Source organism: Schistocerca nitens, chromosome 10 (assembly GCF_023898315.1).
Source record: "Schistocerca nitens isolate TAMUIC-IGC-003100 chromosome 10, iqSchNite1.1, whole genome shotgun sequence".
Taxonomy (NCBI): domain Eukaryota; kingdom Metazoa; phylum Arthropoda; class Insecta; order Orthoptera; family Acrididae; genus Schistocerca; species Schistocerca nitens.
Window position 1 is genome coordinate 6951419 of NC_064623.1, and position 24540 is coordinate 6975958.

Consider the following 24540-nt stretch of genomic DNA (forward strand, 5'->3'; position numbering starts at 1 on the left):
AAGTCACATCATCTTTGTTTTTAGATATATTTTGAAAATAACATAATTCATATACACCCCAGGAATTTGCATACTTATTAAAAGAATTGGACAGATGGTTGGTTGTGGCCTTCGGATATCATGGAAATCAATTAATTTTGCTTATCACTAGTGGACATTGCATTGAAGTGACAAAAGGCTTGGGATACCTCCCAGTATCACGTGGGACCTTCTTTTGCACGGCACGCTGCAGCAGCTCGACGTGGCCGGGGTCAACAAGTTGTTGCAAGCCCGTGCAGAAATACTGAGCCACGCTGACTCTTCACCCGTCCACAATTGCGAAAGTGTTTTCAGAGCAGTGTTTTGTGCACAAACTGACCTCTCGATTACAATCCATAAACGTTGGATGGGATTCGTGTCGGGTGATCAGGGGGGGCCAAATCATTTGCTGGAATTGTACAGAATGTTCTGCAAAGCAATCACAATTAATTACGGCCCGTTGAGATGGCGTATTGTCATCCGTAAAAATTCTAATGTTGTTTGGAAACGTGAAGTCCACGAATGGCTGCAAATGGTCTCCAAGTAGCCAAACACGATCATTTCCAGTCAGTGATCAGTTCCACGTAAACACTGTCCAAACCATTACGAAGCCACACCAGCTCGTACAGTGCCACGTCGACAACCAGGGTCCACGGTTTCACGGGGTCCACATCACGCTCGAACTCTACTGTCAGCTCTTACCGACTGAAATCGGAACTCGTCTGACCAGTCCACAGTTTTCCAGTTGTCTCGGCTCCAACCGATACAGTCACGAGTCAAGTTGAGGCACTCGCATCAGTCATCTGCTGCCATAGCAAATTAACACCAAATTTTGCCACACCGTGACAGACGGATTCGTCGTACGTCCCACACTGATTTCTGCAGTTATTTCGTGCAGTTTTGCTTGTCTGTTAGCACTGACAACTCTACATAAAGGGTGCTGCTCTAGATCGCTAAGTGAAGACCACTGTGTTGTCCGTGGTGAGAAGTAACGCCTCTTACCTGGCATTCTTGGCACACTCTCGACACTGTTGAACTCGGAATATTGAATTCCCTAATTATTTCTGAAGTGGACTGTCCCACGCATCTAGCTCCAACTACCATACTGTGTTCGAAGCCTGCTAATGCCCATTGTGCGGCCGTAATCGCATCAGAAACCTTCCCACACACACCACCTGAGTACTGACAACAGCTCTGCCAGCACACTGCCCTTTTATACCTTATGTATACGATAATACCGCCATCTGTAAACGTGCATATGACTGTCCCATGCCTTTTGTCACCTCTGTGTAGTTTTGTAAAGAAGTTACGTAATAATGTAAAAGGCTGGTGCTACACTGTTCATTCATTTCTCTGTCCCAGACACTGCAGATGCAACACACACACTATACACGATTATTTCACAATGTAAGACTACATCCTCCATCAGTTGCATCGGGAGCACAGTGACAGTATTTGGTTTGCATTTTGCGTACCATAAATTCCCAGTCTCTAGCTTCTAGAACTGTCAGCATCCCTTTATTATGAGTGAAATGTTGAGCTTAGAAAGAGCACAAGGTGCTGGTATTGTATACTGCATAGTATGTGGAGTAAGGGTTTCCAGGAGAAAAAGAGAAAAGAAGGAAAAAAACATAGTGCGAAAGTGTTATGAGAAATGGCAGATGTCTTACTGTCACTCACCATTATTACTTATTTCTGTTAACATTTTTCCAAACCCCTACTCTGTGTCATCCAAGTAAACCTTCACTGTATAGAATATGGTGATCAAAGATGATTTGCCTGATAAATTAGCCACAATGTCCTTAGAGGATGTATGTCATCATGTATCAAAGATCGGTCAACAGTGGTAATCAGATGGTTTCATAGACTGCCTGGGTTAGGAGCTCTAGTGTTAGAATGCTTCAGATAGAACTTGTAGAATATCGTTAATAATTTTCCTGATTGTGCTGTTGTAAGAGGGGGTGACTTCAGTTTGCCAGGTGCAGATCGGGAGTATCACGCTATCAAAACTGATGCCAGAGACAGGGATTCGTGCGATATTGTTCTGGATGTCTTGTCCAAAAATTACTTTGAGGATATAGTTATAGAACCAACTCGTGAGGGTAATGTCTTAGATCTCCTGGTAACAAACAGAGCTGAACTTACTGAATCAGTTAATGTAGAGGAAGCTATCAGTGATCATAAGGCTGTGATACCGTCTATGACTACAGGTCTGACAAAGAATGTTAAGAAAGATAGGAAGATACTTTTGCTTAGCAAGAGTGACAGGATACAAATTTCAGAGTATTTGAGCAGTCACTATCAAATATTCGGTGATGAGGACCGTATGTGGAAAACAATTCAAAGGAATCATGTGATATGCCCTAGACAAATATTTTCTGAGTAAGGTCTTAAGGGATGGGAAAGATCCACCATGGGTTAATAGTCATGTCAGAAAACTGCTACATAAAAAAAGAGAACTTCGTCTCAGATACCAGAGAAGTAAAAACCTAGCTGCCAAATAAAAGCCAAATTGAAAATGAGCATAAGGACAGCACTGAGATTAGTGTTCAATGACCTTGAAAGTGAAACTTTGTCAACCAGTCTGAGTAAAAAACCTGAGAGGTTTTGGTCATATGTACAATCAGTAAGTGGGTCAAAATCATCTATTCATTCAGTGAGTTGTTATACTGGCACTAAAATGGAAGATAACAGAGAGAAGCCCGAAAACTGTATTTGGTCTTCCGAAACTGTTTCACAGTGAAAGATAGTAATGTGGTCTCTTCTTTCAATTGTTGTATGAACATCGAAATGGCAGATATCAAGAGAACTGATCACATAATAGAAAAACAACTGCAATCACTTAGTAATGGAAAGGCACTGGGACCAGATGAGATACCTGCAAGATTCTACAAAGATTATGTGAAAGAACTTGCTCCCCTTCTAGCAGTAATTTATCGTAGATCGTTGAGCAACAAACGGTACCTAGTGACTGGAAGAAAGTGCATGTCATTACTGTTTATTAAAAGGGCTGTAAGATAGATGCATACAAATGTAAACCTATATTGCTGACATCAATCTGTTGTAGAATTATGGAACATGTTTTATGCTCAAGAATTATGACCTCTTGGAGAAGGAAAATATCCTCTATAAAAATTGACATAGATTCCAAAAACAGAGATGATGCGAAACTCAGCTTGCTCTGTTCCTCCATGAGAGCCACAGTGCCATAGACAATTGTGTTCAGGTTTATGCCACGTTCCTTGGCTTCAGGAAGGCATTTGACACTGTCCCACACTGCCATTTAGTGAAAAATATATGAGCTTATTGAGTATCAGAGCGGATTTGCAACTATATTTAAGACTTCCTTGCAGACAGAACTCAACACATCGCTCTTAATGGAACAAAATTGACAGATGTAAAGGTAATTTCTGGCATACCCCAGGGAAGTGTGATACGACTGTTACTGTTTACGGTATACATAAAAGACATAGTAGAAAGTGTCGAATGATCTCTAATGCTGTTTGCAAATCATGCGGTTATCTACAACAAAATAGCAATGCTGGAAGGTAGTAATGAGTCATAAAATGACCTCCAGAGAATTGATGAATGGTGCAGGCTCTGGCAGTTGACCATGAACATAAATAAAAGTAACATATTGTGCATACATTGGAAAAGAAATCCACTACTGTATAGCTACACTTTTGGTGACAAACAGGTGGGAACAATCTCTGCCGTAAAATATCTAGGAGTAACTATCCAGTGCAACCTTAAGTGGAATGACCATTTAAAACAAATAGTGGGTAAAGCAGGTGCCAGACTCAGATTCATAAGGAGAATCTTAAGAAAATGTACCTCATCTGCAAAGGAAGTGGCTTATAAGGTGTGTGTCTGACTGATTCTTGAATATTGTTCATGTATCCAGGGTCCCTGCCAGATAGCACTGATAGAAGAGATAGAGAAGATCCAACAAAGAGTGGCATGTTTCATCACAGGATCATTTAGTCGGCGCGAGAGTGTTACGGAGATGCTCAATAAACTCCTTTGGCAGACATTACAAGAGATGCATTGTGCTTCACAGAGAGATTTACTATTGAAATTTTGAGAGAGCACTTTCTGGGAAGAGTTGAACAGCATATTACTTCCCCCCGACATACATCTTGCATAATGACCATGTGAAGAAAATTCAAGAAATTGGAGCCAGTACAGAGGCTTACCGACAATCATTCTTCCCATGGGCTATTCACGACTGGAACAGGGTTTGAGGGCTCAGTTAGTAGTGCAAAAAGTACCCTCCACCACACAACTTCAGGGGGCTTGCAGAAGATGACGTAGATGTAGAATGTATTCCTTAAAATGTATTTTTAACTGCCTTTTAATAAGTTTCTTTCACTAACCTCTTGAATCTCCTCAGGTAGTTTATTGTACAGTTTAATTCCTTGGTAGAAATTGTTTCATTTTTTTTTTAGTCAGAAAACTGCATTCACATTTTGTTCATTTGTTCCTCAGAAAAAAATCCGTAGCTAAGAATCGAGTGTATGTAAATAAAAGACACTGATGACAGGACTCTAAAGGCATAACATGCTGGTGGCATTCTGTTTGCAAGTATGTACTCCAAATGAGAATCAATATTCATTCCCACAAATTTTGCATTTTTTACACTGTCTAAAGAGACACCATCTACATTTCATTTAGTGTGTCATTTCCATTCTGAAAACTGAAATTCATGACACTTATTTTCTCTACATTCAATGTCTCTTTATTGTCCTACAGGCAATGGAGGGTCAGGTGGATGCGGGCCGTGCACGGTCTATCGGGCTATCCAACTTCAACGCGAGGCAGGTGAAGCGTGTCTGGCAGTCGGCGCGCATCAAGCCTGCCAACCTGCAGGTGGAGCTGCACGTCTACTTCCAGCAGAGCCAGCTGCGCGCCTTTTGCCGGGCCCTCGACATCACCGTCTGTGGCTACATCCCACTGGGGGCGCCAGGCGTGCGGCCTCCTGGCCGTGCGGCCATCACTGTGGATACTAGCAAGTATGTATGCCTTTATTTTCTTACGTTTTGTGCAACAATATCACATGAGCACGAATCATATGTCGATACATAAGAAGAGCAGATGAAGAAACGCTGTATACAGGAGCAGCTGCAGAACATTTACCCACACAAGTGGCAAATTATTTTGGTGCTCCCCCCTCTCCTCCCATGTCCATCAGCATCAGTTTCCTTTCCTTGGGCTGTCAGTAAGACTTTTACCTAAGTCTAGTGATCGTGGAAATGGGCTGTTTTCTCTTTTTAAAATAACTTCTACACAGACAGTTCTCTCTAACACAAATAAGTTTCTTAATCTTATTCCACCACTGAATATTAAAAGAAGAAACAGTTTCCATTTAAGCTAATTCCAGAGATTTTTAAAAGCTTGTAATGAAATCAGAAAGAAGTACACCTATTACATCTTTCTAGCCTAAAAACGAATATGCTGTCTATTACACTGAGAAGAAATAATAAAAGTATAAAATTTCTGTTATGTTTAGTTTAGTAATGGCACTTTTTAGACTCTATAATTTACAAATTATTTCACTTTCCATTGGAAAAACTGGGGAAAATATACACAAGTTATCATCAAATTTTATCTTGACGTGTTAACCAGCAGGCACTTTTTTACTGCAGAAATTATATATTACATGTCAAGAAAACTCACCAGTAAATTGATATATTTCAGGAAGTTTGCCACGAAAGTAGCTAAAATTGGTAAATGTGGTCAAAATTTCTATGTATACAACTGTAAGGGAAAACACAAATTTGTGTGTAAAATGGAAAAGAGATACTGCACAGCAAATGGAAAACCTCCTTTAGTATGTGTACATGTACAGTAAATTGTACCATGTAATGTGGTGAAGTAGTACTGTATTTCTTGTTAAGGCAGGCCACAGGTGAAATTTGAGCTAAGTTACATGGGACTTGATCGAAAGCTTTATGTTTCATGTACATTTGTATTAACCTCAACAACATTTGACACTGAAAATGGTGGTGGAATTATGGCACACCCTCCATGCAAATTCTGCTTTGGGTGCTTCTATGCCCCTCGTGCATGTACAGCACACTAGCTGAAGTCGCTAATACTAGAAAAGAAAGGACTTGCTCTAGCAAAGTCCTGATTACTTGTGATGTGCCACAAAGCTTTGTTCTAGGTCTCCCTTTTCTTTCTGCTTTTTACTAATGATTTCCCCTGAACCTTCGTAAAACTTTTCCTGTGCTATTTGCTGATGATACAAATCTGTTATTCAGTAGCACATCAGTCCAATAAATGAGTGACCAGATATCAGATACAATGAGTAGGCTGCTATTCTGGCTTCACAGAAGTAAACTGTTGCTGAATGCAAATAAAACAGCCCGCATGCTCTTCTATACATCAAAAAATCAGCCTACTCAAATGACATCAATAGTTCTAGTTTTGAACATGCCTGATTACTCAGCAGCCATATACTAGTTCAGGGCTTAACAACTGGCCGGTTTTGAGCGCAAGTACTCGCGTCTGCTCAGGCACGTGCTCGCGAGCAGGTGCAAGGTCGCTGAGTAGGTAGGGAGGGGAAATGCGCGCGCACGTTTGAATAGGGCCTATTGAATTCGTGCCGACTGTGTAACGTTTAAAGTACTACGATCAGCTCTAACAGTCACTTCGCTGGTTAAGAATCATGTCAAGTCGCCGTTGTGTAACTCCAACCATACTTTCGCAGTTTAACCCCCATTGGGAGGAATTGTATCTGTTTACAGAAAAAGATGGTGTTGCAAAATGTTTAGTATGTCACAAAACGCTGAATTCTTTTAGGAAATTTAATTTGCAGCGACATTATATGTCGTACCACGCGAAAGACTACGGAAGTGGAAAATCGTGCACAGGAAGTTATTAAACTTAAAAGGAAGATATCCGAAGAAGATATGGACGACGAAGAAAAATCAACTGAGGCAGCTCTCAGAGTGAGTTACAAAATTGCTTTGCTTTTAGCAAAATCCCTGCGCCCCTTCACTGATGGCGATTTAATAAAAAAATGTTTCGTAGTTGCTGCGGAACATTTGTGTCCATCTCAAGTTGAACAGTTTCGGATTGTGCCATTATCTAACATGACCATTATGCGTCGCATACAGGACATGGCAGACGACGTCCAGAGCCAGCTTGCAAATATCTGTAAAGATTTTATGGTGTATTCTCTAGCTCTGGACGAAAGTGTTGATATCACTGGAACAGCGCAGCTTGCCATATTTATTAGAGGTGTTAATAGAGATCTTCAGGTGAGGGAGGAGCTCCTCGATGTAGTAGCCATGAAGAACACTACAACCGGAGGTGATATTTTAAGTAGTGTTGAAGAAAGTGTTGAAAATATAAAATTGGCGTGGAATTCTTTAGTTTCAGTGTCTACAGACGGTGCACCAGCGATGACAGGGAAATAAATCAGATTTCGTTGCGCTGTTGAAGGAGAAAATGCAAAAACTGACCATGCCGAATGAAATAAGGGGCGTTCACTGTGTGATCCATCAGGAAAACTTATGTGCAAAGAGTATCACTCTAAAAAATGTGATAAGTGTTGTTCTTCGTACAACCAATTATATAAGGAAGCATGGGCTACAACACAAGCAATTTAAAAGCTTTCTTGAGGATGTAGAAAGCCAGTGTGGTAGCCTGCCTTATTACAGCGAGGTCCGCTGGCTTAGTCGTGGCGAATTATTAAATCGATTTTTTTGCCTATTAGATTAGATAAATATGTTCATGGAAATAAATAACATGTGTGTTCCTGAATTGAAAAAGCCTTCATGGAAATGTGATCTCGCGTTCTTACCAGATTTAACTAGCCATCTGAATGCTTTGAACATTTCACTACAAGGTAAAGATCTGCTAATTACTCATTTCATAGATCGAATACGTGCTTTTAAAATGAAATTGACACTTTGTGTGAGTCAGCTGGAAACAGGAACTCTAGCTCATTTTCCTAAATTATCATCCATGCAAGATGTTCACAAAGACTGTGAACCTTATTCACATAGTTTAGTTGCCCTTAAGGAAGTCTGCCAGCTCGTGGTCGTGCGGTAGCGTTCTCACTTCCCACGCCCGGGTTCGATTCCCGGCGGGGTCAGGGATTTTCTCTGCCTCGTGATGCCTGGGTGTTGTGTGATGTCCTTAGGTTAGTTAGGTTTAAGTAGTTCTAAGTTGTAGGGGACTGATGACCATAGATGTTAAGTCCCATAGTGCTCAGAGCCATTTGAACCATTTTGAACCTTAAGGAAGGATTTGATCAACGCTTTCAAGATCTGACAGCACTAGACAGTGATTTTGATCTGTTCTCCTCTCCATATTCAGCGAATATAGAAGAAATTCGTCCTGAGCTGCAACTAGAAATTATTGACCTGCAGTGTGACAGAGAATACAGAAACAAATTTCAGAACAAGAAAAACGTTTTGGAATTCTACAGACACTTCCTTCAGGATAGATTTCCTCATTTGCAAAAACTAGCAGCTACAATAATATCAATGTTCGGTTCCACGTATGTTTGTGAACAACTGTTCTCTGCAATGAAATGTAACAAGACGCGCCTGAGAAACGCATTGTCTGATCAAAATTTAAACTGCACACTGGGCCTACAATGCACGAGAACAATTACTCCAAACATAGACGCAATTGTAAAGGGCAAAAAGTACAAGATAACAGAGAATCCCACACTTCAGTGGCACCTTTTATTGTGTAACAGTTCACAAATTAATACGAATGTAAAGGCATACACTAAGCTAATAAAATTATGTGGCACGTGTAGATTCTCCTTTATTTGTTTCATTTGTCGCAGTAATAATTCGTGAGTGATATGCCTGCAGGTGGCCGCAGATTTACATTGACTGGCGGCAGCTATTGTGTGCCCCACGTGACTCTCCCCACTCTCCGCTCTGGTCCGGTAGTGGGGGTAGCGTGCTCGCACTGCTCGGTGCTCGCGCCTTGCTGCTCACAGCTTGCTCCGCGAGCACGTATGTTGTGAAGCCCTGTACTAGTTTCAACATAGGATCGAACAGCCAACTGGTTGCACATGAGTGGTAGGTACAGAGACCTAGGTTTAGATACATACAGGGGGCGCCTTCATCAGAATGAAATGTTGCTAAATCATAAAATTACATTGTTGAAAAGAAATAGAATTTGGAGCAGCTATGCTCAAGTCAAAAGTAAAATAAAACATTCTAGCCTTTGCCACGTGTACCCAGCTGTTGTTCCCAGCTGGGCACACATGGTAAAGGCTAGAACATTTTATTTTATCTTTGGCTTACCAGGTGTCAGAAATTTCCTGGAGTTGACTCGACTGTGAGAGTGTCTTAGTAATAAAAATAAATGTTTAAAACTACATGCATGATACCACAGTTTTTCATGCAGTATCTCTTGAAATGTGTTTGTGTAGATACATTCAGCGACATATGTGGACACTGTGTGCAGAGCATATAGTGAATAGAGTTAGTAGTTAATAGCAAAGAAGTAATAAATTTAAACATCATGCACAGTGAGCAGTTTCTCTCAGAACTCAGTGCTTATGACATCATATCTCTTGAACTATATGTGGTACCACAATATAATTTTGTAGGTGCCTTTAATGGCATTTGTGGTTACTGTCTGTGAACACAGAAGTAATCTGTATATCTGCAGGCTTTCATGGCCATTGCCACTGATGTCAAAATCTTCTGGGTTGTCATGCTGTATCATATTTCTTCAAACAGGCGATGTTTCAATCCCTTGGCTGGAATCTTCTTGAGGATCGTATGGTGATCCACTGTAGATTGAACACTGTCAGAGACCAGTGTCATCTTCTCTTATAAAGGGGAGTTTTCCTGCACTTGTGCTGGGGAAGTGAGATTGTTGGGTAAAAATCTTGGGCTACCACTGATGGACCATTGTAATTGGAAAGTAAGAGAAGTTTTCCCGCACTAATGCCGAAGAACGGGATCACTAGGTAAAACTCCTGTGGCTACCATTGGTGGGCCAACGTCATTGGTTAGAAAGGGATTTTTCCTGTAATTATGATGGAGAAGGGTTATTGATTAAAATTCCTTCTGCTGCTATTGGGAGGACCACACCATTGGCTAGAAGCAAAATGGGCAGAGCATGAGAGGGGGAATGTTTAGCCATGATATTATTGTTTGCAGAAGTGGCTTCCAGGTTATTCTTTGTATTGCTCTCTTGCCACGAGCCTGTATTCACTCCCTTGAAGGTGGAGAGCTATAATACCAGAAGTCTATAGCCATCCTCTCTATCAAAGTGATATGCATTCTTAGACATTTCAGTCAGTTCTTGGACTTTTCTTCTATAGGTGTTGGTTTCCTTACCCAGCACATGTATGATGTTGAAATCAATGTCCAGACAACAATTCCCTTGATGTTCTGCTACCACTGTTTTCATACTTTTGTTTCAGCTGTCTGTGGAATTAATGTTTCTTTATAAGTTTTTTTTAACAACCTTGCCTGTATACACTTTGCCACAGCCACACATCATTTTGTGGATGCCCACAGTGTGCAGGCAATCAGGTGCATCCATTTTCTATTGGAAAAGTCTTTTACTTTGTTTTGACTGAAGAAAATTGTCTGAATACTATCTTCCTTAGACTTCTGCTTATGGAGTCAATGATCCCAGAAGCAAGTAACTTAACAGAGTGAGAAGGTGGTTCCACATCCTCCCTATTAACATAATTAATATTTTGCTTAAAAGCCCTATCTATGAAAAAACTGCCATAGCCATTGGTCTGCACTATCTTCTTTAAAAGATTCCAAGCTGTTGTTATCTCTAATGAGGAAGGCACATTAAAACAGAGTGCTGAGCAGTGCTTACTTCTGGGCTTGGTGGTGGTGTGAAGTGGCATATAAATACCTCTTTGTGTTAATGGGCTTTCTATACATTCTTAGTCCCCAAGAGTTGCCAGATATATACCAGCACGTCCAGAAATAGTAGACTGACCTCACCCTCAACCTCCAAGGTGAAGCTGATTTTGGGGTGAATACCATTTAAGAAATTGTGGAACCCATGGAGCTCTTCTTTGCCATATGGCCATATAATAAATGTGTCATCCACATAGTGGAGCCAACAGGAAGGTTTCAAAGGAGCACTACATAATGCCTTTCAAAATGCTCCATAAAAATGTCAGCTGCTACTGCTGACAAGGGTGACTGCATAGCAAGACCGTCAGACCATTCATAGAAATAAACATTAGTTCAAATGGCTCTAAGCACTATGGGACTTAACATCTGAAGTCATCAGTACCCTAGACTTAGAACTACTTAAACATAACTAACCTAAGGACATCACACACATCGAAGCCCAAGGCAGGATTCAAACCTACGACCGTAGCAGCCACGTGGTTCTGGACCGAAGCACCTAGAACCACTCGGCCACAGTTGCAAACATCTGGAGAAACTACCCCATTATGATCTCCATTGTATTTCATAGTAACCAAGTAACACACGTAACTGATACAAGTAACACAAATATGGCTTTATTCATAAACCTCTGAACAATAAGAGAAGGCAACGCTGGTCTCTGACAATGTCCAATCTACTGTGGACACCACAATATCCTGAAGAAGATTCCAGCAGAGGGGTGAAAACATCGATTGTTTGAAGAAATGTGATGCGGCATAACAACCCAGAAGATTTTAACTTCACAGAAGTAATAAATTTAAACATCATGCATGAGGCAGCAGATTTCACAAATCTCATTGATTATGACTTCACATCTCCTGAACTATGATAGGTAGGTGGTTCTTATCCCAACAGCGATTGATGCCTGACAGTAAGGGATATGTGTACCCAGTTTGGTTGAGATCGGCCCAGTGGTTTAGGAGGAGATGTGGAACATAAATATATACCAAAACATACATACATACATCATTATTACAATGTGTATGGATGTATTTTTGTTATAGTATTATTGTATTATATACATAGTCCATACCCTAGAGTTTCTCCATGCCACAGATCTATGGAACAATCAGTGTATGTCAGTTACTGTGTTTTAAATCAAATTAAAGTGTGGTCTGCTGTGCACTGCACAGTAGCTTGATGAGCACGTATCTAGTTGTTGAATAACTGTACAGGGGTGGTCAGGTGTTCAGTATTCTGTGTAGCAACACCTAACATCTTCACATCATTCTGAAACAAGCAATCAGACTTTTACTTTCAATTTCAGACAGCCGAAGCGAGACCAGATGACTAACCCAGTGGTTTCACAAATCGCACAGAAACACAGGAAAACAAATGCCCAGGTGCTGTTGCGCTACGTCGTACAACTCGGTGTGGCGGCCATACCCAAGAGCACCAACCCGGACCGCCTCCGGCAGAACTTTGATGTAAGTGAATGCACATCCTCTTTGTGTGAGCTGTCAGATACAACTTCAGCAGCTTGTGCATAGAACAGTGACATTAATTCTGGACTCTTTATTGAAATGTTCATTTATTTTAACATTATGAGATTAACGTAAGTTGGGGTATACTAAATCAATGAATTATGCTTCTGCTTTTTGTTTACCATGTGCATGCTATATAGTCATCACTTTTAGAAAATAATATGTTATATTTTTGATGATAATAAATGAACTGACTTAACTGACAATGATTTAAAAACTCCATTATTTTTATGCTTGTGCAGCTGCCAATTAAGTTGTCATTTGTTCTGTTAATGCTTATTATTACTCCTTTATTCAACGAGAAAAAGCTTTCTGATCATTGTTGTAACTGCAGTACTCAGCAATACATTTTTTATTACTGAAGAGTGACATTCCTTTAAAATGACCTGAGTTGATACAGAAGACATTATTGGAAACAATGTCTCCTCTAACGAAACATTCTTATCGGTTGCCAAGTAAAACGAGAAGGGCAAGACAACCCTATGAAGAAAGTGGTACTTGTGAAGAGATAGTGGAAGGATTTGGTGTAGGTACTACAAAACCAAATTTGAAGATTGTCTGCAAGCAGTATAAAGAAACTGGGTCAAGCAAAACTGCTCCAAGATGCAACAGAATACCAATACTGACTGACTGAGACTGTCATAGAATTCGCCATCCTTTTCTGCAAGGTTGTTGGCAAATAGCAAAAGATGTACATAAATGCCACCTTGAAGACTTCAGCAGTTGAAGATTCTGATTGAACAGTCAGACAAAAACTTCGTGAACAATGTTTTCCAGCAAGAAATCCAAAGAACGAAACCTTACTGTAATAAAATGCAGAAGCAGAAAAGCCTGCAATGGATTTAAGCGCAGAGGTAGTGGATGCAAGAAGACTTAAGCTAGATTCATTTGGAGTGACAAGACTAAGATCAGCATCTTTGGAAGTGATGGACTTGAGCTCGTTTGCCCTCAACCAGATGAAGACTTTTCCCCTGAGTCCACCACTGCCACTGTGAAGCATCCAGCCAGTGTCGCGGTGTGGGACTGCGTGGCAAGGCACATCACTGGGCATCTGCAAGTGTTACAGAGCAACATTAATTCCAAAAAGTACAAAGAAGAAGTATTAGTGTTGAAATTGTTGCTCTCTATTAGTGAATTATTTCAAGGCAATAATGATCAGTGCATCTTCCAGCAATACAGTGTGCCATATCACAGTGCCAGAGTCAAAACTGCGTGGTTCACTGAGCATCACATTAGCATGCTGAATTGGCTGGAAACAGTCCTCACCCCATTGTAATTCCAGTAGACAGTACCTATCACCAGTCAAGAGAACACGATCTCACCTAGTTCTAACATTTTTTTCATGAGTGCCTTTTGTTTGTCAGGTGTGTTTACTAGTTGGTAACATCCAGCAATGGCGGAAAGGCATTGGTTGTCGGAATCAGAAATAGGACCTCAGCTCATAAAAGTTGATGACCACTTTAGTGACTGATTTGAGTTTCAGCAGAACACTTACTATCAGGAAAACGAGAGTCGTCTGGATTTCAAATGAACTGTTGGGAATACAGCACCACAGCAGAAGCCACAATATGAGTGAATATACCACTGTTACACAATGATGTCTTTTGTAGATGAGCCTTTGTGGAAAATAATAGGTCAGCAAACAACCTGAGCTGGAGGTTTCTTGGTAAAGAGGATGCAGCTTGTTATGCCATATGGAGAGTCATCGACAGATGTAGAAGTAACTCTGGGTGCACAGTGTGCAACAAGGAAGTATGTTGGCACCATTGTTGTTCATGTCATATATTAATTACCTGACAGACAATATTTATAGTGATCTCAGTCTTTTAAAAATGATACAATTCTTTACAATGAAGTATTAGGTGAACATCAGCAGATATGGGCCACTCAAGCTAAAATTGGCGTAAAACCTTTCTCATCATTTTGGAATTAGATATAACTGCATAAAACCTTTATTTGAACATTTCTACCCAAAACAACACATAGTAAGAAAAGATTTTATGAGACTTACAATTTGGGGTATTAATAAAAGTGTAGGGTAGCATGGACCATACAACAACATACAACAAAAAAAGTTAAAACGTATAACAGAAACACAGATTTTACTGTGAACAATAATATTTTGGTTCTTTAACACAATGAAAGCTAGTTCAACAGCACTTGCCTAATTTTTTTTAAGTTAAAAGTTGGAAAAAACTGTTTTCAGTGTTAAGTTGTCCAAATACAATGTTCGTAAAAGCCCCATCTGAGGTGTCATAGATGCCTGCTGTTTTCCTACAACTGATTTTTATCTCCTTTGCCATACAGTTCTCAGAACTTTAAAATGATCCAGTTGAGAGCAGCTGTTTCAGTCATTTAGCTTTCCAAAACACTTGAAACTGTTCGCTTCATTGCAGTCTCACACAAAATCCATGCACCCATACTGCAGTCTTTTTCTTGAAACTTGGCATCATGCCCTAAAAATGAAGAAAAGATTTTCTTATATGGCTGACTTTGGTATGACCCACAGTACCCAAGTGACATTGCACATTAAAACATGGCAGAAACAGACACCGACTTGAATGAGCATGATTTCATTATTAAAATATAGTCTACATTAGACTCCTTAAATATTGTTACTAGAATTGTAATATTACTTTTTGCCTTCACCAGTAATAGCTGGTGCTGGAAATTACACCATTCACCAGCTTCAACACTTGAGAACAAATAAAATTTATTTGTGGCACAGACTCAACAGTTACATCAGTCAAGCTACACCAAATTGCAGAGTGATGTCTGTGCTGTATTCCAAACCAATGTACAAATGTCCAACCAGATCTTTTTGTAAGATTCAAAGTGGTGCAAAGACTGGCTGCTTGCTTTAAGTGCCCATCAATGTAAAATTATCCACTTCCCAAAATGTAAAGATGTAGTAGCCTATGCCTACAATACCAGTGAGTGGAATTGGCAAACTCATTCAAATACCTGTGTGTAACACTTTGAAGGGGTATGAAATGTAATGATTAAGTAGGTTCATTTGTGGGTAAATCAGGTGGTAGACTTTGATTCATTGGTACAATACTGAGGAAAATTACACTGCAATGGAGATTGCTTACAAATCAGTTGTGTGACCCATTCTAGAACATTGCTCAAGTATGGGAGATCCATACCAGAGAGGACGGGCAGTGGATATTGAACAGATACAGAGAAGGGCAGCACAAATGGTCACAAGTTTGTCTGACTCATGCAATACCAGAAACGCAGCAAAATCTGACCTGGAAAGTACGTGAAGATAGACAAAACCATCCCTAAAAAGCCTACTTATGAAGTTTCAAGAATAAACTTTAAATGACAGCTCCTGGAAGATGCTATAACCCCCTACATATTTCTCCTGTAGGGATCAGGAGGGCAATATTACTCTAATTACAGAGCTCACCAAAGTGCTTAAACAGTGATTCTACCCATGATCTGTCAATATGTGGAATGGGAAGAAGCCGTGATGACATGTTTGGGCTGTAGGTGTGCTCTATTTCAGGAATCTTACTGTCCACATACCACTGCCTCACAGACACTACATTATGAAAGAATGCATTCTCATGCTGATACGAACAAATATTGTGTCCAAACTGTTACTCAACTGTATGCAGTACTTATTCCTGTAAAATGTGTTCATTCGTTTTGCATTTAGCAATTTGTAAAGCACAATAAAGGAACCACACTCTAACCATGGGGAACACTCCCGTACCCTAATTCCACCTCCTCCGTTTTTGACTGTAAGCACTACACAGAATGGCAGGTAATGTTCTCCAGGCATTCACCAAATCCAAACCCTTGCTTAGGATTGCCACATGGTATAGTGTGATTCAGCAGTCCAAACCACTTACAGTCATCCACTATCCAGTGCATTGCTCTGTACGGCACGTGAAGCACAGCACGTCACTGACTGCAGAAATGTGTGGTTTGTGAGGAGCTGCTCAATCATTGTAACCCATTCTTTTTAATGCCCTATCCAAAGTCAGGGTACTTGGTGGACTGCTGGTAGTATTTCGGAACTCACGAGTGATTCCTTCTGCTGATTTAATGTGATTCTTTACAAATACCATCCACAATGCTCAGCAGTCCCTGCCCATAAGTATATTTGGTGTGCCCGGTCTCGGTTCAGCACACGCGCACATCTTCACATCACCAGCAGTCAAGTTTGGCAGACTTAGAAGGGTTGAAATGGCTCTAGTTATTTGTTACTGAGGTGGCATCCAACAGCTAGCCGACATTCGAAGTGACTGAGATCTCCTGATTGGTCCATTCGTCTGTTATTGTTTCTCTACTGAGAACACTGCACTCTGTGCATCCTCTTATACTGTCAGGTCTGCCTGTCATGACATCTAGTGGTCAATTCCTCATCGCATATGGGTGTCTGAATTACTTACAATAAGATAGTGTATATGCACATAGTACATAGCTTCTCATCCCACTCTTGAAGGGGACCTAGCGCTCACAGGTGGTAAACAAGAATGGGTGATGAAGTAAATACTCCAGAATGCAAATTATGCGTTATTTTCCGAACAGACTTGATGCTCCATTGTTTAGGGATCATTTCCTGCAGTTCGACACCATTTAGCAAAATATACAGTATACGAGACTTCATTGCTTACCAGGTGTAGAAGTTTGAAACTGCAATTTGGTTGCAATGATTACACATGTTGTCGTTTGAAACTGATAAACAATATTTTGTTCAAAATAATCTCCATTGGTATTTATACATTTCTCCCACCTCTCCGGCAGGCTATGAATGCCACACCAAGAAACAGTTCTTCTTTTGAAGCGAACCAGTCAGTGTGCCATTGTTGTATGTTTTCATACGAATTGAAACGTTGTTCAGTGAGAGCGTATCCCAGTGACGCAAATAGATGATAATCGGACAGAGCCGAGACTGGAGAATAAGCTGCATGCCCTAGTATTTCCCAGCTGAATGCCTCCATCGTTTCCCTGAACCGTTTTGCTGTGTATGATGGGCCATTATCTTGGAGCAATATGACTTTGTGTTGCCTTTTTCCATATTTCAGTCACTTTTCACTTAATGCTTGATGTAAATTGATCATTTGCTTTTGGTAGCGATCAGTGTTAACAGTTTCACCAGGTTTTAGCAGTTTGTAACAGAAGACACCCTTCTGATCCCACCAAACACAGAGCATTGTCTTCTTTCCAAAGCAATTTGGTCGTCCAGTGGATGTCGATGGTTTGCCTGGTTTCACCCATGACTTACAACACTTAGGATTCTCAAGATATATCCATTTTCCATCACTTGTCACTGTTAGATGGAGAAATGACTTTCTTTTGTATCTACCGAGCAGCATTTCACAAGTGGTCTTTCGATTTGCTTGGTATCTTTCATTCAGTTCATGTGGAACCCATTTTCCTACTTTCTGCATCTTTCCCGTAGCTTTCAACTGAAGAGAAATGGCTTTCTGCATAACATTCCATTTTTCCGTGAGTTCCTGTTTAGTTTGAGTATCATCTTCATCCAGTAAGGCCTGCAATTCATTGTCTTCAAAACTTTGTTGGTGGTTTCTCATGCTCGTCATTTCTCACGTTAAAGTCACCACTTTTGAATTTTTTGAACCACTCGAAACACTGGGTTTTCCCAAGAGCATGTTTGCCAAAAGCTTCAGCAAGCATTCAATGATATTATGCAGCAGTTTTCATCAAATGATAACAGGAAACCATTGCTGTCCGCAAATCATACTTTGCAGGCACAAAACTCGCCATGTTTCTGGGTTTGAAACAGATACCAATGTATGGAACTTGGGTTACTGTGTGCTGACATTCGTCGTCAGCCGTTACAGGAAGCAGATGTCATTGCAGACGTGGTCTCATGGGCCCTACACTGACGGCTAGCACCATCTATAGGGAAATTCTGGTTTCGTACTTCTACACCTAGTACACTGTAAATGACATAGTCCATTACACTTCTGATTCATAGCAAAACACTTTCGTCAGTGAGCACGACATGTGGGGTGACTGTGCCAATCTGTGCTAGGGTAACTACAGAGTGAGGAAAGGCTGGGTGTAGATAGAACAGCCATTGGAGTGATTAATGGCTTTTAGTCACCAAAACTAAAGGAGATGATGTGAGGGAACACATGATGAGATATTCGTTATAACCAAAAAGTTAAATGGCATCAAGTATTCTGCAAGAGAAAAACTCTATGTCACTCCACTTGCTGTGAGAATCACTAATAACAGTTTAGATATATATCACCTTAATTTTAAAGGTTACACTCAGAAACTTGTGTTCAGTGACACCCAGCACATTATTCAACCAGCAACTGTGTTCATATCTGGCAGTATATATCACTCAAATTTTTGAACAGCACACAACACAATCAAAAACAATTTCATTTGTTCTAGACTACAGTTGCTCTTCTATTTTGTGAAATAACTACCGGTTTAAGTAAGGTGCCATTATCCGGTCTGATGACAGTAGTTAGCAGTAAAAGCAGCTGTTGTGCACCAAAATAACTGTGTGGCAAATGAACAATATGACATTTCAATCAAGTAGAAGTAAAGAAGCAGGTTTGACTTTAAATACATTTAATTTGGAAGAGACTGATCAGTTATCAAAATTATGATGTATGTTAAGCCTGTGTGTGCTAAGTGTTACAAAGTGATTTATCAAAGTATTTGCCTGGAATGTAGCCCTGTACAGGAGTGAAACATGGATGATTAGCAGTTCTGACAAGAGGAGAATAGAACAGCTTTTGAAATGTGGCACTACAGATGAATGCTGAAATTTAGATGGGTAGATTTGATAACTAATGAAGAAGCACTAAAACAAACAGAGGAGAAAAGAAATGTATGGCACACTTTGTGAAAGACATGGGGTCATTCAAAAGGACATGCCCTGAAGCATCAACGAGCAGTCAGTTTGCTGATGGAGGGAAGAGTGCGAAGTAAAGGGTGTAGAGGGAGGCTGAGTCTAAGAGGCTGAAGTGGACTAGCTACTCTAGTGAGCAGAGGTCAGACTGGAGACTACAGCAGTGATATCCACTTGAGATTGTCAGCTCTGGCGGTATGTCATAAGAAAATAGAGTTATCGTCCATGTTGGTGCTCTGGATCATGATATGACCCAAATGCTATATTCTGAAAGTGGTGCTTAGCTATTACACTGAACAGCACTTAGTGAGTTGTATCGACACATTTTGTAACTTGCAGGTGTTCGACTTTGAGCTGTCTGCAGAAGACATGGAGGCACTGGAGCAGCTGGATAAGGGATCAGCTGGACGGCAAGTCCGAGCCTTCATTCCAGAGTAAGTCCTAAATTCAGCTTACTTCACATCATGTCACTTTTGGAAACTTAAAATTTTGTTTATTAATTAAAAAATAATTCAAACAGATTATTTTTCCTGTTTGAAGTTCACAAGCACTTTGTCACAGTACTGGCAACATCCTCATAGCACATTTACTCCCATAAGAAGTTTGTTGTCGGCAGTTAGTCGTAGTTCAGAAGCAAAAGAAGAAACATTCATAAATATTACACTAGAAGGAAAAATCACTTCTGCTTCCTCATGCAATACTCATCCACACATGGTATTTGTCTCTGTGAACTGTCTGCATGATGTTCCTCTACATCTATTTCTACATCTACATATATTATCTGCAAACATATGGTGCATTGCGGAGTGTAACTTGTACTGGCCGGCCGGTGTGGCCGAGCGGTTCTAGGTGCTACAGTCTGGAACCGCGCGACCGCTACAGTCGTGGGTTCGAATCCTGCCTCGGGCATGGATGTGTGTAATGTCCTTAGGTTTAAGTAGTTCTAAGTTCTAGGGGACTGATGACCTCAGAAGTTAAGTCCCATAGTGCTCAGAGCCATTTGAACCATTTTGTACCTTGTACTGTTACTATCCATTTCCAATCCTGTAGCAATCTCAGTTAGAGTGGGAGGGAAAAAGCTGTCTGTATGTCTCCATATGAGCCCTAATTTCTCTTACCTTACCTTCGTGATCCTTACACCAAATCTATGTTGACGGCAGTGGAACCGTTCTGCACTCACTGCCGATTCTCTAAATATTACCAAAAGTCTTCGACGAAAAGAACATCGCCTTCCCTCCAGGGATTCCCACTTGAATTCACAAAACACCTCCGTAATATTCACAGACCTACTGGTAATCAGACCTATCAGTAACAAATCTAGCACCCTGCTTCTGAATTGCTTTGATGTCTTCCTTTGATCTGATGTGGTATGGATCCAAAACCCTCAAGCAGTACTCAAGAACAGGTCACATTAGCATTCTATATACAGTCTCCTTTATAGATAAACTACACTTTTCCAAAAGTACTCCAGTAAATTGAGGGCAATGATTCAAACTTGCATACTACCATCCTTATGTCTTCATTTCATTTCGTATTGCAGTGTAACATCATGTGTAGATATTTGATAGACATGACTGTCTCAAGCAGTATACTACTAATGCTTTATTAGAACATTACAGGAGTCTTTTTGCTACTCACCTGCATTAATTTTCTGTTTTCTACACTTCCATTCATCATGCCAACTAGAATTTTGTCTAAGTCATCTTCTATCCTCCTATAATCACTCAACTTCGGCACCTTCCTGTACACCACAGCATCATCAGGAAACAGCTGCAAATTGCTGCTCACCCTGTCCACCAGATCATGTATGTATTTAGAGAATAAGGGTGATTCTATCACACTTCCCTGGGGCACTCCCGACAATACCCTCATCTCTGATGAACACTCCCCATCGAGGACATTTTACTGACTTCTACTATTTAAGAAGTGTTTCAAGCAATCGCATGTCTAGGAACCTGTTCCATATGCTCATATCTTCATTAAAAGTCTGCAGTGGGGCACTGTGTCAGATATTTTCCTGAAATCTCGAAACATGGAATCTGCCTGTTGCCCTCCATCCATGGTTCACAGGATATGTGAAAAAAGGGCAGGCTGAGCTTTGTGCAAGCAAAGGTTTCTAAATCCATGTTTATTTGTGGACAGGAGCTTTTCCACTTCAAGAAAATTTATTACATTCGAACTGAGAATATATTCAAGGATTCTGTAGCAAACTGATGTTAAAGATATTGGTCTGTAATTTTGCGGGTCCGTTCTTTTATGCTTCTTAGATACAGGAGTCAATTACACTTGTTTCCAGTTGCTTGGAGATTTGCACTGGGTGAGAGATTTGTGATAAATGCAATTGGCGAGAGACACAGTACTCTCTGTAAAAATGAATTGGGATTCCATCCAGTCTTGGCAACTTGTTTGTTTTCAATGCTTTCAGTTGCTTCTCTGTGCCAGAGGTGCCTATTACCATGTTCTTCATACAGGAGTCTACACAGTGGTCAAACCTCAGTGTGTTTGTACTATCCTCCTGCATGAATGATTTCTCAAATTTGAGATTTAAAACTAGGGCTTTCCTTTTGCTGTCCTATACTGCCACACCAGCCTGGCCGACGAGTGGTCGGATTGAAGCCTTCGACGCCCCTAGGTTCGAGCAGTAATCTCAATTGCGGAGTGTAGTTCTGTGACCAGGAAGATCCCCAGCTATTTCTCCTGAGGTCAGTGCAATCTGCTCGGATGTCAGTTCCATCCCAGTTCAGTATCCCAGATACCAAGGACCAGACAGAACAATTGTGGGCCAGCTTGCTCAGGAGAGGATACAACCAGTGTGTGTAATCAGGCCAGAGGGGGTGTCGTGACATACTTGTAAATGGGCACTTGCTACCAGTTTTTTTAAAATTTGCCTCAATTATGTAATCATCGAAATACCGTCAAGTACCATATCAACGCAATTAAATATCATATAGTTTCCTTGGTTCCTTCTGGGCACTTCACTTTCACTGACTTGAGGTGCATTTTTTCAAGGTTAAAGACTGGACTTGATTCAGTTCCTGTTTCGTATAACGATTTTTATAATGCCAGCCTCTCTGGAAGAGTTTTCTTTCTTTTAATAATCAGAAGCATGTAATTGGTGTCTAGTTCCTTGACCTTTCTGATTATCTTTGGGGTCACATTGCCCCATGATGTGCATACCTAGACAACCTGCTGTATACACGGTGTATCATAATTAATAGCAACAGCCAGCAGGTGTGAAAGTTTGTGCTAATGGAAAGAAAAACATTCTAGTACATGTAGGTCTTCAAACAGGCCATTTTCGAAATAGTTGCAAATGTGTAGTTACCAGTTGCAGCTGACTTTAGTACAAAATACTCTCCTTGTTAACAAAAATGTGTTTGGAATGTAAAATTTTAGAGCAAGTCCCCCATGTAATTGGGCCCAAATTTCACCCACTACCCATTATTGAAGAGTGTGGTAGACACATCATGTGTCAACGCCACTTTTTCTGCTGACATAAGAAGACATTTAATGTGCTAATATGATCCAAGATGGATAGTTTGAGCAGGGCCTGTGCCTTGCCCTCCAGTACACCCTGACCTCAATCCTTTGGATTTTGCTGTCTGTGGCAACCTCAGAAGGGAACTGTTCAGCACTCCTGTAGATACGGTTGGAGAACTGGAGCAGTGAACTGTACAGTCTTTCCAACATTTACAAGATGACACTAGCAGAGTAGAGACGTACACTGATAACTCAGGATGTCTTACCTCCTCCCAATTAATAAAACCATTTCAGCTAGTTTGTTGTGATTTATGTTTTTCAATCTTGAATTACAGAATGGCAAACCATCCAGAATATCCATTCAATGCACACTACTAGTTCAGAGAGAACAGCATGATTGACATGCAAGCAAGGACATCTCTCTTCTGAAGATTCTGGACCTGTCTGAGGTAAAGCACACAGGAAGGAAAATTGCTCTGGATCATTAATTGTAGTTACAACAAGAAAGGAAGAAAAAGTGCCACTGTTTTTGTATTATTAAAGAAACTGTAGTGAGTAGCTCTGTTACTGAATTTCCTATAAACCTCATCCTTTCAACATGAGTTCAAGCAGCAGTTTCATCTATTAATATTTCTATCAAAATAGAAATATGTACTAAGACAAAAAATTGCTATGATTAAACATTGGTTCTAGTCATCATCATGCAACAAGATCGAGACCATACTTGTAAGTGATTACAAAGAATTAAATGTATACCTCAGAACAACATATTGTAGGAGTTCCAAAAATAATCATTCTGTCTCATAACGCTATATCCTCTACATGAGTGTAGTTACAAAGTTGGAGGGTATGTTTGCTTACACATTATTATGTTCTTGATCACTTATAAGGTGTAAATTTAAATATCATTTCAGGCATAGCACTGTACTCTAAATAATGAAAGAGTTACCTGCATAAGACAGGAAAATAGTTCTTAAAGTGGCAAACCATACACTACTGTGTTGATACCTACCTTGATGCATATGATTCTTCATCAACCTGTTAAGTCATTCTCATTCATTCCAGAAGGAGAAGGGTTGTGTCTTAATAGTTTTCACTGGATTTGTATCCAGATTTTAGCTTTCTACTCTTTGAAATAAAGAAAAGTGCAATGTACTTATCCTGTTAATTTTCTTCATTTATTTATGCCAGATAAACTGCAGCTTGTTACTTCCACCACTCACCACAGATACTCAACAATTTACCCATTACTGCTGATGCGATGAAAGGTACATTCACATATAGAACATCACAACAGTGCATACAACTGTAGGTATTATTAAAATTTATGTTAAATATATATCATGATGAAGAAAGATTAATACAAATAATTACACATGTGATATCAAATTTTAAATAAACTGTTTCATGCAATTTACTTTTTCCCAATGTTACATTTTGTAAGGAGAATATTTTTTCAGCTATTAACACTTAAATATCTAAGTTTTCTTTAAGAATAAATTAATAATTTATTAGCCCACTACAGTACTAACTACAATATCAAATCTTCCTTGCTATACAGAAGAAAAGATACTCGATATTAATAGACACTTATCCATGTGCTGTCCATCACTGTAACTTCTAGCTTAGGGATTATAATTAATAATTTTATTCTCTAATTACAGTCAGCACGTTTTGGAGTTATAACTGCACATTCAAGGACCGCAGAGACATAATGGGCACTGCATCTCCTTCAGTTTTTCATCTGTGCTTAACCACATTCCATTTGTTTTCTACAGTGGTGGAATTCCACATT

The 24540-nt window shown here is 40.1% G+C and overlaps 1 protein-coding gene across 2 annotated transcripts in view; it reads left to right on the forward strand.

The window, feature by feature from the left end:
• LOC126210191 (aldo-keto reductase family 1 member A1-A-like) overlaps positions 1–23836 on the forward strand; it is a 73175-nt gene extending 49339 nt beyond the window's left edge. Inside the window, exons 4-7 of one of the 2 annotated variants that reach the window (XM_049939367.1) lie at positions 4771–5030; positions 12196–12355; positions 19605–19699; positions 23081–23836. In XM_049939367.1, the coding sequence (XP_049795324.1) occupies positions 4771–5030; positions 12196–12355; positions 19605–19699; positions 23081–23123 (558 nt within the window). In that variant the 3' untranslated portion in view covers positions 23124–23836. The remainder of the gene's footprint in view (positions 1–4770; positions 5031–12195; positions 12356–19604; positions 19700–23080) is intronic. The other variant, XM_049939368.1, reaches the window with a different exon arrangement.
• The last annotated feature ends 704 nt before the right edge of the window (positions 23837–24540 follow it).